The sequence below is a fragment of the Hippocampus bargibanti genome, linkage group LG09, assembly GCF_051943395.1.
Source record: "Hippocampus bargibanti isolate YZ-2025 linkage group LG09, ASM5194339v1, whole genome shotgun sequence".
NCBI classification, from domain to species: domain Eukaryota; kingdom Metazoa; phylum Chordata; class Actinopteri; order Syngnathiformes; family Syngnathidae; genus Hippocampus; species Hippocampus bargibanti.
The window spans coordinates 23,760,903-23,773,092 of NC_142742.1; the positions used below are offsets into that span (position 1 = coordinate 23,760,903).

The 12,190-nt window shown below is 42.1% G+C and overlaps 1 protein-coding gene across 1 annotated transcript; it reads left to right on the forward strand.

Annotated features, from left to right (window-relative positions):
- Window positions 1–452: 452 nt before the first annotated feature.
- lamtor3 (late endosomal/lysosomal adaptor, MAPK and MTOR activator 3) lies at window positions 453–11,049 on the forward strand. Its single transcript, XM_089004740.1, has 7 exons — window positions 453–558; window positions 801–843; window positions 3,520–3,554; window positions 4,187–4,245; window positions 8,756–8,889; window positions 10,665–10,728; window positions 10,832–11,049. The coding sequence occupies exons 2-7, from the start codon at window positions 835–837 to the stop codon at window positions 10,903–10,905; spliced, it is 375 nt and encodes a 124-aa protein (XP_088860866.1). The 5' UTR covers window positions 453–558; window positions 801–834; the 3' UTR covers window positions 10,906–11,049.
- The last annotated feature ends 1,141 nt before the right edge of the window (window positions 11,050–12,190 follow it).

The following is a 12,190-nucleotide window of genomic DNA, read 5'->3' on the forward strand; positions in this document are numbered from 1 at the left end:
TCTAAAACATATTTAGCCACAAAGTATTAGAATTTCGTCGAATACCGGAAGAAAATCGACGAAAAACAAGCAAAAATTATTCATATGGTACGGAACTGTGTCAGAGGCTACAACTCATGACATCATCAGTGACGTCACGACCGGGTGACCGCGGGCGCAATGCTTTGGGCACTTCTAAACCAATCTATTTCTATGGCGCCAAGCGACGGATATTTTTTCCAGTCAAGCACAAAGCTAGAGTCAACATTAATAAGAAAAAATTGGGGCATAGCTTTCAAAAATTAATTGGTATACGGCCATTGCAAGAACGAGAGGATTGTCGTTTCAGGGGAAATTCCACAAAAACAAATTACACACATTGTTCAGTAGATAAACTGATGCGGCGTTGCGCACAAATGCGCAGTTTTGACGTTCCTTCACCATTATTCATAAACAGGAAAGAGAACAAGCTCGTCACGTGACTTGTGCGCGTGACCAGAGGCATTTACGGTGGAGAAAGACCAGGACGACCATTTTAACTTTCCGCATTGTTGATGCATCTCTAAATTACTTTCCCAGGTAGGTATTTCGGCCGTCCCATGACTTTAGCTTACTTGTGTACGATATTCAACGGGTATGACTTCGTAAACGCACTTAAAAACCATGTAAATGATGAAACGAGGATTTTGGAGCAAAGTCGTGCTCATTACCTTACACACAAGCATCATTAAATGTTTTCTTTGGTACTTGACTGTTGTGTACGGACATCATAGTTCTCACGAACATATAATTCATTCGTGTTTTATTCCCACTGTCAATAGAACTATTGAATGACACGCGAGGAGGCTTGCCAATATGGCAGATGTGAGTATTTCCAGCTTCTTGCATATTTCTTACAGAGCCTCGAGCACAAACGTTACATATTATGTTGAGATCTTCAGCGCTTTCGCGATGCATTTGGGAGAATAAAGAGTCGAGATGGTCCTCTTGTTTAGATCATACAAGTAGGATATTTATTTGCCAGAAAACATAGAGCAGCGGCTGCGCTCATCGTCGTACGAGAAGTCAAACACATATACATAAACTGGCTTTTATCGCTGTCAAGATGACCATGATGTCGCGTAGTGGCTCAGTATTACAGCATTATACAAACTGAGGATACAATCTAACTTTCTTAACATATTAGAAAACTTTACGACTGTGTGACCAGATTCAGTGTTAGTATATCCAATATTATAATTATTTAAAACCGCTTAATCCTCACCGGGGGAGGGGGGCGGTGGGAGTTGGAATACTGGAGCCGATCACAGCTGTCTTTTGGGCTCGAGACAGGGGAACCCTGAACCGGTTGACAGACAATCGCAGGGCACACAGAAACAAACAACAATTTACTCTCACACTCACATTTAGAGACAATTTGCGGTGTTCAATCAACGTGCTATGCATGTTTTTGGAATGGGGGATGAGTTATATTTCTACTAAACATATGGAGGGATAGGTTAAACATAATGGAACTTCACTTGACCCGCTTAAATGATGAGACCAAGATAAAAGATTTGAAACCATTTTCAGTCTAAGAAAATAACAATGTGACACACACACAGCATGCTTTGCATGCTGGGTCCGAGAGGACAGTCATTTCTTCTGTATGTCATGCATATTAGCACATTTGACAATAAAGCAGACTTTCACTTTGACACAAACAAGCGCACACACACTCACACTATGGGGGCACTTGTAATTTACAGTGATGAGTTGAAATCGGGACTGGTGTGGTAAATATTTCTCGTCAGAAAACACGCTTTTGCGTCGTAACTTATGTTGGGGGAACGAGAGGGTGGCATGTGCTGCAGTAACCGTCTCGTGCCGTGTTTTTTCAGAATAGAAAGAGCACGGACAGAGATCTAAAGAGTTTGATAGTTCTCTTTAATCGTAAGTAGGTGCGTTGTCAGATCTCCCAGGCAAGTGACACGTAGATGTATCCCAGAGCTTGATCGTGGCGTGGGGTCAGGCAAGTCGTGCTGTAAAACTCAGTCCGATGCTGAGCGGGTCTCTGCGAGCTGCGTGTCTGTCTGGGTCTGAGTCCGAGATGATTCTTCCCCGTGATTCCCCCCATCTCTCTGTCCCCATTCAGGCCAAGGGTTTATATACCATTGACTCATTCCTACGCAGGCCAAGGGTTTATATACCCTTGGCCTGCGTAGGAATGAGTCAGGCTCACTTGAAAGACAAAGATATCAAAGGGTAGAAAGGCGCACTTCCGCGTGACGTCACAGATGTAGTTGTTTGTAGAAATACTGCTGGTAAGCATACCTTTCATAAATAAACAGTGAACGTTGTCGTGACAAGCGTTACAAACTAGGTGCACTGCTCATCTTTGCAAATTCCAGTGACATCATGAAGATGTGTGCCATCTTAGAGGCACAAAATACACACTTTTGAGTCCTCCAACAGAAACCATATCTCATCTCATTTTCCGTACCGCTTATTCCTCATTAGGGTCGCGGGGGTTGCTGGAGCCTATCTCAGCTGTCTTCGGGCACGAGGCGGGGGACACCCTGAATTGGTTGCCAGCCAATCGCAGGGCACACAAAGACATACAACAGTCACTCTCACACTCACTCCTAGGGACAATTTGGAGTGGTCAATCTGCCTTTCATGCATGTTTTTGGAGTGTGGGAGGAAACCGGAGGACCCGGAGAAAACCCACGCGGGTCTGGGGAGAGCATGCAAACTCCACACAGGGAGGCCGGACCGGGACGCGAACCGGCGACCTCTGCTCTGTGAAGTCGGTGTGCTAACCACTCGACTACCGGGCCGCCCCAGAAACCATATTAAAACCAAAAATATATTTCCTCCCCCGTCTTTTTCCATTTTTAAAAACTTGAAAAGGTGCCAGCGAGCCACTGAAAAGCTTGGGAGCCATGTCTTGCAAACGCCCCGGTTAGTGGTCGAGGCATCCACATTTAGGCTACGTCGGTCGGAACAGAACTCTGTCAAGCACCCCCCGCCCCCCGTATCTGGTATTAGGGATTGGATTAGATTAGCCTTTATTATTTAGTCTCGCAGTGGGGACATTTATATTTCACAGCAGCAAACTGGACACTTATATTGCAACAACCCATATTTACATCTAAATGCATTTCTTGATTCTGCACTATGTACAGTCTTGTTTATAGAACGGTTTTTTCACATCTACATTTGCACAGTATACAGTTGACATTTTTATTTTGTTATGCTTAGAATATCTTGTTTTCTATCCTTTCACTCCCACCCCAACCCCATCCCTCTTCAATTGCTGCTGTGGACTGCAAATTTCCCCATTGCGGGACGAATAAAGGTATTCTGATTCTGATTCTGATTCAAAGTGATGAAATTAAGAGGAAAGGAAAGGAAGAAGTAGAAAAACAAAATACCAGACCTGTAGAGGCAGCCACTCTTGCGGCGCCATCTTGAAGTCAAAACAACAACAACAAAAAACAAATAGTGACACATCACACATATCTGGGTCCTTTGCTAATAACGCGTTTTGTTTTGCAGGATTTAAAAAGATACTTGTACAAACAGTTGCAAAGGTATGTGGAAAAAACAATTTTATTGTACAGGTACCGTTGACACAATTGCATTCAGACATTTGTGAAGACGTTGGAAAAAAACAGTCCCCAAAGTCAACGTGTTCCTAGACAGTCTGCAGTCGAGTGTCATGTGTGATCGCAAGCACTTGATGAGACTGATCAAAGAGTAACCCATGTGACAAGAAGAAGGAGGGTCGTGGGTGGGGCTGAGAAGATGCACAGCCAATCCACATGGCTGTAAATCATGGGATATCGTGCTGTCATTGTGTGACGTCAGCACTGGGAACCAATTAAGCTACAGCCACGTACAAAACCCCAAGTCATTCTGTATTTTTTTTCTAAAACTGTGATGCATCAAGGGACGCGATGCATCATATGCCTACTACGGTGCAGCTTATACACTGGAAAATACAGTATTTGAAACTGCACTCTGTTTACATTAATATCCTCTTTTACTATTTCTATTTTTTCTGTGGTTTTATTGCTCTTATGTTTTGACTGTAAAGTGTTGTGGAGTGGTCTGAAAGGCACTTATAAATAACATGTATTATTATTATTGTTGTTGTTGTAACAAATTCAGATGCACATTGTTCGCGAGCTTCCATTGTTATTTGTTGTCTTCTTTCATCCAGTGTTGAAGGTCTTCACGCAATCGTGGTTACAGACAGAGATGGAGTTCCAGTTATCAAAGGTAGGTAAAAGAAATTGCTGCCCTTCGGACATGTTTTACATGTGGGCCAAATTTCGGAATCTGTTTTTCTGCATAATGATGGAAAACTAAAGTATTACAAAATGTGGAAGTATTGATCAAGTCCTGTACTTCAACGAAGGTATAAATGAAACTACTGAACCAGAAATGTTGTGAAACCCACAAAAATAAATAATAAAAAAAACATTTTTATGAATTACAATAAAGTCTCGTTATATCGATATCGTTTATATTGATAATACTGCTTATTACGACACTATTTTCATTTCCTGTGCACATTTCTAGTCTTTTTATGTATAATTAGTTCCGTTTAGTATGATTCGTGGTTTTTACGATAATCCGGTTACTACGGTGCTCTTTTTCATCTCCAGCCGGCCATTTTGCTATGTTTATATCGATACACGCCATCAGTCGCGCCATTGATCGACTTGGTCACATGAGTTTGTTACGTGACCAGCTCCCGTGTAGCAGAGCCATTTTCATTTTCAGACGCTAGCTCGTGTGTAGCAGACGAGATTGAAGTGTTTGTGTTAAAAGGTAAAAAATGGGAAGCAGAAGAAGATTGATGACTTTTTTAAATTTCATACATAATACAGTAAGATGTAAGCGTTGCAGTTTACCTGTTGTGTTATGTACATGTCCACTGTACTGTATATGAATGCAATCGTTATTTGCAACAACGTTTCTTGTTTTGTCTGTTGAAGCGTGATGATTTTGAAAATTACTGTACATTCCATACTGTGTATTAAAGGACAACCGATGTCACTTTTTATTCAAATGCAAAACACCAATAAAAATGACTTCACGCCAAGACGTCTTGCATTGCTTGTGAATCCAAACAATGGCTTCAGATTCGGATAATATGCTTTCTTGTTAGACATCCAGTTATGAATATAATTCAAATACACTGTAGTTCTGAAGAGGAAAGCATTCATGTTTGCAATCGATTAAAGAATTATATGTGCCATTTTGAGGCAACATTGGGGGAACATCTCTCACCCAAAAAAAAGAGGCACAAAATGGCGAGCTCATGGCCAGCTCCGTTCGTTATATGGCGCTTGGATGCTCTCTTTTGTCGGCTTTTGTTAATGCAGTTCAGCGCATGACGGATATATCGATAGTACGGTTATATCAACATTTTTTCTAACTCCCGAGAATATCGATATAACGAGACTTTACTGTATTTATTTGAGAAAAAAATGTAGCCACAAGCGGGCACGAGCCAGTGTCTTATTGTGCCAGTCCCAAGCCAAGATAAATACAGAGGGTTGTGTCAGGAAGGGCATCCAACGTAAAAACTTTTGCCAAACAAATATGCGAATCAAACCTCTGAATCCCATACCGGATCGGTCAAGGCCCGGGTTAACAACGGCCGCCATTGGTACTGTTGACCTTCAGGGTGCCAGTGGAAAATTGACTACTGTTGGTCGAAGAAGGAGAGGAGGGAGGTGTGCCCGGAGGAAAAGATAGAAATGGAACGCCAAGAGTATAGAACTAAGAGTAGGAACTTTGAATGTAGGAACAATGACAGGTAAAGGTCGAGAGCTGGTTGACATGATGCAGAGAAGGAAGGGAGACACACTGTGTGTCCAGGAGACCAGGTGGAAAGGGAGCAAAAAGCTTAGGGTCAGGGTTTAAGTTGTTCTATCATGGTGAAGACAGAAAGAGAAATGGAGTTGGGCTTATCTTAAAAGAGGAGTTTGATAGGAATGTCTTAGAAGTAAAAAGAGTATCAGATAGAATGATGAGTCTGAAGCTAGAAATTGAAGGCGTGATGTTCAATGTTGTTTGTGGGTATGCCCCACAAGTAGGATGTGAGCTGGCGGAGAAGGAGAAATTTTGGTTGGACTTTGATGAAGTTATACAGAACATCCAGAGAAATGAGAGGGTTGTAATTGGTGGAGACTTCAATGGACATGTTGGCGCAGGAAACAAAGATGATGAGGAGGTGATGGGCAGGTTTGGACTCCAGATGAGGAACGCTGAAGGACAGATGGTGGTTGACTTTGCTAAAAGAATGCAAATGGCTATTGTGAATACTTTTTTTCAGAAGAGACAGGAACATAGGGTGACCTATAAGAGTGCAGAAGTACACAGGTAGACTACATTTTCTGTCAACTGCGCCAAACTAAAGGAAATCAGTGACGGCAATGTAGTGGTTGGTGAGAGTGTAGCCAGACAGCATAGGTTGGTGGTGTGTAGGATGACGCTGGCAGTGAGGAAGATGAAGAAACCAAAAGCTGAAGTGAGGACAAAATGGTGGAAGTTGAAAAAGGAAGAGTGTTGCATGACATTTAGGAAGGAGGTAAGACAAGCACTGGGTGGGCAAGAGGGCCTTCCAGATGACTGGCAAACTACAGCGAACATAATCAGAGACACAGGTCGGAAAGTACTTTGTGTATCGAGTGGAAGAAAGGTAGATAAGGAGACTTGGTGGTGGACTGGGGAGGTGCAGGAGTGTATACAGAGAAAGAGGTTAGCAAAGAAGAAGTGGGACAATGAGAAGACGGACGAGAGTAGACAGCAGTACGAGGAGATGCAGCGCACAGTTAAAGTAAAGCCTATGATGACTTGTATGCTCGGCTGGACAGCAAGGAAGGTGAGACTGATCTTTACAGAGACAAAGATGGTAAGGACCTGCAGCAGGTTCGGGTAATTAAGGATAGAGATGACAATGTATTAACAGGTGCCAGTAGTGTGTGTGGTGGTGTTCCTGACTGGGTTATTCAACAAGATCTTAGATGTTGAACAGATGCCTGAAGAATGGAGACGAAGTGTACTCGTGCCGATTTTTAAGAATAAAGGAGATGTGCAGAGTTGTACTAACTACAGAGGAATAAAGTTGATGAGCCATACAATGAAACTCTGGGAAAGAGTAGTTGAAGCTAGACTAAGAGCAGAAGTGAACATTTGTGAGCAGCAGTATAGTATGGCTTCATGCCAAAAAAAGAGTACGACAGATGCTGTGTTTGCTTTAAGAATGCTGATAGAGAAGGTCAGAAGGAATTGCATTGTGTCTTTGTAGATCTGGGGAAAGCGTATGACAGGGTGCCCAGAGAAGAGCTGTGGCATTGCATGAGGAAGTCTGGAGTGACGGAAAAGTATGTCAATGCGGTGCAAGACATGTATCATGACTGTAAAACAGTTGTGAGATGTGCTGTCGGTATGACTGAGGAATTCAAGGTTGGGGTGGGACTCCACCAGGGGTCAGCTCTGAGCCCCTTCTTGTTTGCTATGGTGATGGACAGGCTGACAGACGATGTTAGACAAGACCATGATGTTTGCAGATGACATTGTGATCTGTAGCGAGAACAGGGAATAGGTGGCGGAAAAAGTAGAGATGTGGAGATATGCCCTGGAAAGGAGAGGAATGAAGATCAGTCGCAGCAAGATGGAATATGTGTGTGAATGAGAGGGATCCAAGTGCAAGAGTGATGCTACGGGGAAAAGAGAAGGTGGAGGATTTTAAGTACTTGGGGTCAACTGTCCAGAGCAATGGAGAGTGTGGAAAAAAGGTGAAGAAGCATGTCCAGGCCCTGGAGCGGCTGGAGAAAAATGTCAGGTGTGATGTGTGATAGAAGGGTTTCAGCTAGGATGAACGGAAAAAGTGTATAAAACAGTGGTGAGACCAGCCATGATGTTTGGACTGGAGACAGTGCCACTGAAGAAAAGACAGGAAGCAGAGCTGGAGGTAACAGAGCTGAAGATGTTGAGGTTTTCTTTGGGAGTGACCAGGTTGGCTAGGATCAGGAATGAGTACATTAGAGGGAAAACTCATATTAGAGGCTTTGGAAAGAAAGTCAGAGAGGCCAGACTGAGATGGTTTGGACATGTCCAGAGGAAAGAGAGTGACTATATCGGGAGAAGGATGCTGAGCCTTGAACTGCCAGGCAGGAGACCGAGAGGAAGACCAAAGAGGAGGTTTATGGATGTGGTCAAAGAGGACATGAAGGTAGCTGGTGTGAGGGAAGAGGATGCACAAAACGGGGATAGATGGAGGACATTGATTCGCTGTGTCGACTCCCGAGGGGAAAAGCCGAAAGGAAAAGATTTATTTGAGGGAAAAAAAAAACATTTTATCACATGGAACTTTAGCTACCGTTGGCTTTAATTGAAAACATGTCCTGTGCACTGTACTGACATAATAAATGTTTTAACCTCTTCATCTCAATTGGAAAAAATTGTTTGTTTTTTTCTATATTAGCTGTTCTCAGTTTTATATTTCCATGTTGTCGTATTTTATTCTACCACTGATCACTTTAGCTCTGCTTGATACTTTTCTCACAGTTGTTCCAGAGAGTTAGGTACCACTTCCATTAAGGAATGCCCTTCCATATGTATTTGTCATGTCCTTTTTTTGTGGTGATACGAGACATATTTGTGTGTCTACATACTTGGCCAATAAAGATGACTTTGATTCTGAATTACAAAAAGTGGTTGGCGTTCCTGCAACTTCACATGATTGAGGTCTAGTTCTCGATACTTCCTCTAGTTGCCAATGACAACGCTCCAGTCCATTCGCTGCGACCAGGCTTCTTGTCCACATTTGCTCTGGCAACAGATCAAGGGAGCAAGTTGGGCCTCTCCAAAAACAAGACTATTATCTGCTACTACAACAGCTACCAGGTCAGACTCTTTCGATCGAAACATAGTTGGAAAAACGCAATGAAGGGTTCTGAGCCACTTGAATATGTAGAACTTTCTGGTACACAAACACACGCTTGCGGCCCAGGCAATCCTTGATCCTGACGTTTACAATCGACGCAGCTTCAGCTATCTCTTTCTCTGAGCCCCTTCGTCTCACTTGGATCATCGGCATGCAGGAGGGAGCGTATCATCACACTGGTTCCAAGAGGATTCCCTGCATCTCAAAAATCCTTGTTTTCAGGAAACCTAAATCAAAATTGTGCATTTGTTGATTGATATTGCATTAGCTAATAGAGTAAGCCTATTGTTTCGATAAATATTGGGCAATACTCTCTCGCACACACACACAGAGTCACACACTATGCTACTTAGTAATGGAGTACTATCGATTTGGGTCAAAATATGCATTTGACCAAATGTTTATACATTTTGTTTTAAACTGACAATAACATTCAGAATAAAAAAAAAGGCCGAATGACTCAGGTTTTGTACATGACTGTAAGTTGATTGGTTCCCAGCACTGACATCACCCGAAGACAGCATGATATCTTATGGTTTACAGCCATGAAGATTGGCTGTGCATCTTCTCAGCCCCGTCCAACACCCCCCTCTGGCTTATCATATGACTTATCACAGTATTATATCACACTACTTTGCAAATTTTCGTCTATCCCGGTGGTCCTGGTCCCCATTACTGTACATCAATGTATGTGGATCACTCTCAGTTTCAACCAGTCCAGGATATACCTCACCTAGTGCCTGAGGACAGCTGGGGTAGGCTCCGGCCTCCCCCCCCCCCGACCTTCAAGAGGATGAAGCGGTTTTAGCTATTGGAGAGGAGGGGACTGCTAAAAAATAAATAAAAGTCAAGTCAAAAGAGAACACTGAAACAGCTCAATCTAACTTCAACTTAAGTTACAGCCATGTACAAAACCTCTAACCTCACAATTTCACCTTTGTTTTTAGCTGTTTAAAAATGTGTGTATGTATAATAATAAAAAAATGTTTATTTGTCCATAATGGAGAAATTTGCATCAACAAAAGCGATAAAAAGAAAGTCGAAAACAAACAAGTCCTTGCATCCACAAAAAAAAACCTGTTAAAAAATAGCGTCGTGGGTCAGTGGTTCACGCATCAACCTCACATTGCAGATGTACCGTCCAAATGTCTGGTTTCACTGTGTTAAGTGCATGTTCTCCGAGTCTTATGTGGGTCTTCTTCGGGTACACAGGTTTATTTCTGCATTCCAAAAACATAGCTGCCTACTGCCGGAAGACAGCTGGGATAGGCTCCAGCACCCCCTAAACCCCCTGTCAGGATAAGTGGATTGAAAAATAAATGAATTGATCTTTTGAAAATGTGCTATACACAGAGGGAAGTGTATATTTGCCTCCTTCCTGATTTACAATTTTGCATGTTAATCTTTTTATTAAAGTTTCAGTTCATCAAACTAATTTTAATATCACACAGAAGGAAATATAAAATGTGTTTTCTGAATGACAATTTATTTAGGCACGAAAAAAAAGTAATTGCCCCAACCCCAGCCCCCTTGTTCAATCTTTAAGTAACTAAGAAACGAAACATTAAAGAAAGTGGAGTTCTATTTCTGCACACTTGTTGAATCCATAAGTCATATAAATAGCATCTGTCAAAAAGGGAAGTTGTCTATTCCATCTCAAGAAACAGAAAATCTCCTTTTCTGCGGTTCTCTTCGATGATGGTCTGACATAGCGATTGTATCTTATGCCCAACAGATTGTGCAGTTCAACCGGTTACCTCTTGTCATCAGTTTTATTGCCAGCAGTACTGCGAACACAGGTAAACAAACATTTTCTTTTCACGTTAGGGATTTAGCGACACACGTTTTGGCCTCTTACTGGGAGATTATGAGTCCTGATTCTCTTTTCTTTTTTGTTTCCAGGTCTTATCATGAGTTTGGAGAAAGATTTGGCTCCACTAATAAATGAGCTGAGACAAGTTGTAGAAGTTACATAAAGTATCAAATCTTGGTTTCACAGGAGACACGCTTGGGATTTATGTTTGTATCTTCACCACTTCATGATTTAATATATACACTTTGTGCTATGTTGAAAACCATCAGATATTGCAAGTTTGAATAAATGTTTCAATTGAACACAACATTTTTTTTATGTTATTTACACAATGCTTATTTCTGTATGTGTCGCTTTCACCGCATTTGGAGATGGAACAAAGAACATTTAAAATTTGGGTTTGTTATTCCGATTTTAGAAACACACAGTCATTGGGGTTGGGAAACTATATTGTGTAATCGATGAGAAGGTTTCTTCAGCCGTCATCTGTACTTTTTCAGAATCAGAATCATCTTTATTGCCAAGTATGTAGAACACACAAGGAATTTGTTTCCGGTAGAACACGCTGCACTAGTATCGTCGTCAAAAAAACTGCTAAGTGGCACTATACAGTTCCATTTTGGCTACTGTTGAAAATTTTTTGAAGGTGTCGGATGTTTCGCCTCCTATCCAAGAGGCGGAGGACCACTCCCTGTGGCCCCACTGATTGTTCCTACACTCCTGACTAGTGGTCCTCTGCTCCCCCCAACCTGAGAGTAGGGACCTATCATAGCTGTGTCCGGCGCCGCCATGTCTGGACATTAGGGATATATAAATAGGGCCGATACGACCAGTCAGACTTTAGTTCGCTGACGAAGCCTCTTGGATAGGAGGCGAAACGTCCGACACCTTCAAAAAGTACAGATGACGGCTGAAGAAACCTTCTCATCGATGGACCACTCCTGTACGACTGAGAGCTTACACAGACGATATATTGTGTAATGGAAATTCACAATCTATAATTCACCATTTGCCTTTGCTTTTCTTCATTTTAGCACCTCACAATCTGCATAAAACAATATCACACACTTAACCATCATAAATCATTATCTTAGAAGTCCACATCGGTCCATTACATCAGTATATCTAACTCATTTGGAACAGTGTTGACATGTAAAATACTGTTGTCACTAATCTTCTCCTTTCGGCTTTTCCTTTGACGGGGTCGCCACAGCAAATCAGTGTCCTCCATCTTTAGAGGTTTGATCCGCATGTTTGTTTTGGCCACGATTTTACGTCGGATGCCATTCCTGACACAACCCTCTGTATTTATCCGGGCTTGGGACCGGCACTAGCTAATAATAATAATAATAACTCATTTCTAAGTGCCTTTCAAAACTCCCAAGGACACTTTACATTGGACCCAACACCAAATACAAACTTCTTGACTTTTCTCCATTCCACTTCAA

Coding starts and splice junctions, on each gene's coding strand:
- lamtor3 (XM_089004740.1), top strand. Junction 8,890..10,664: donor GCTACTACAACAGCTACCAG/GTCAGACTCTTT, acceptor TATGCCCAACAG/ATTGTGCAGTTCAACCGGTT. Junction 10,729..10,831: donor CAGCAGTACTGCGAACACAG/GTAAACAAACAT, acceptor TTTTGTTTCCAG/GTCTTATCATGAGTTTGGAG.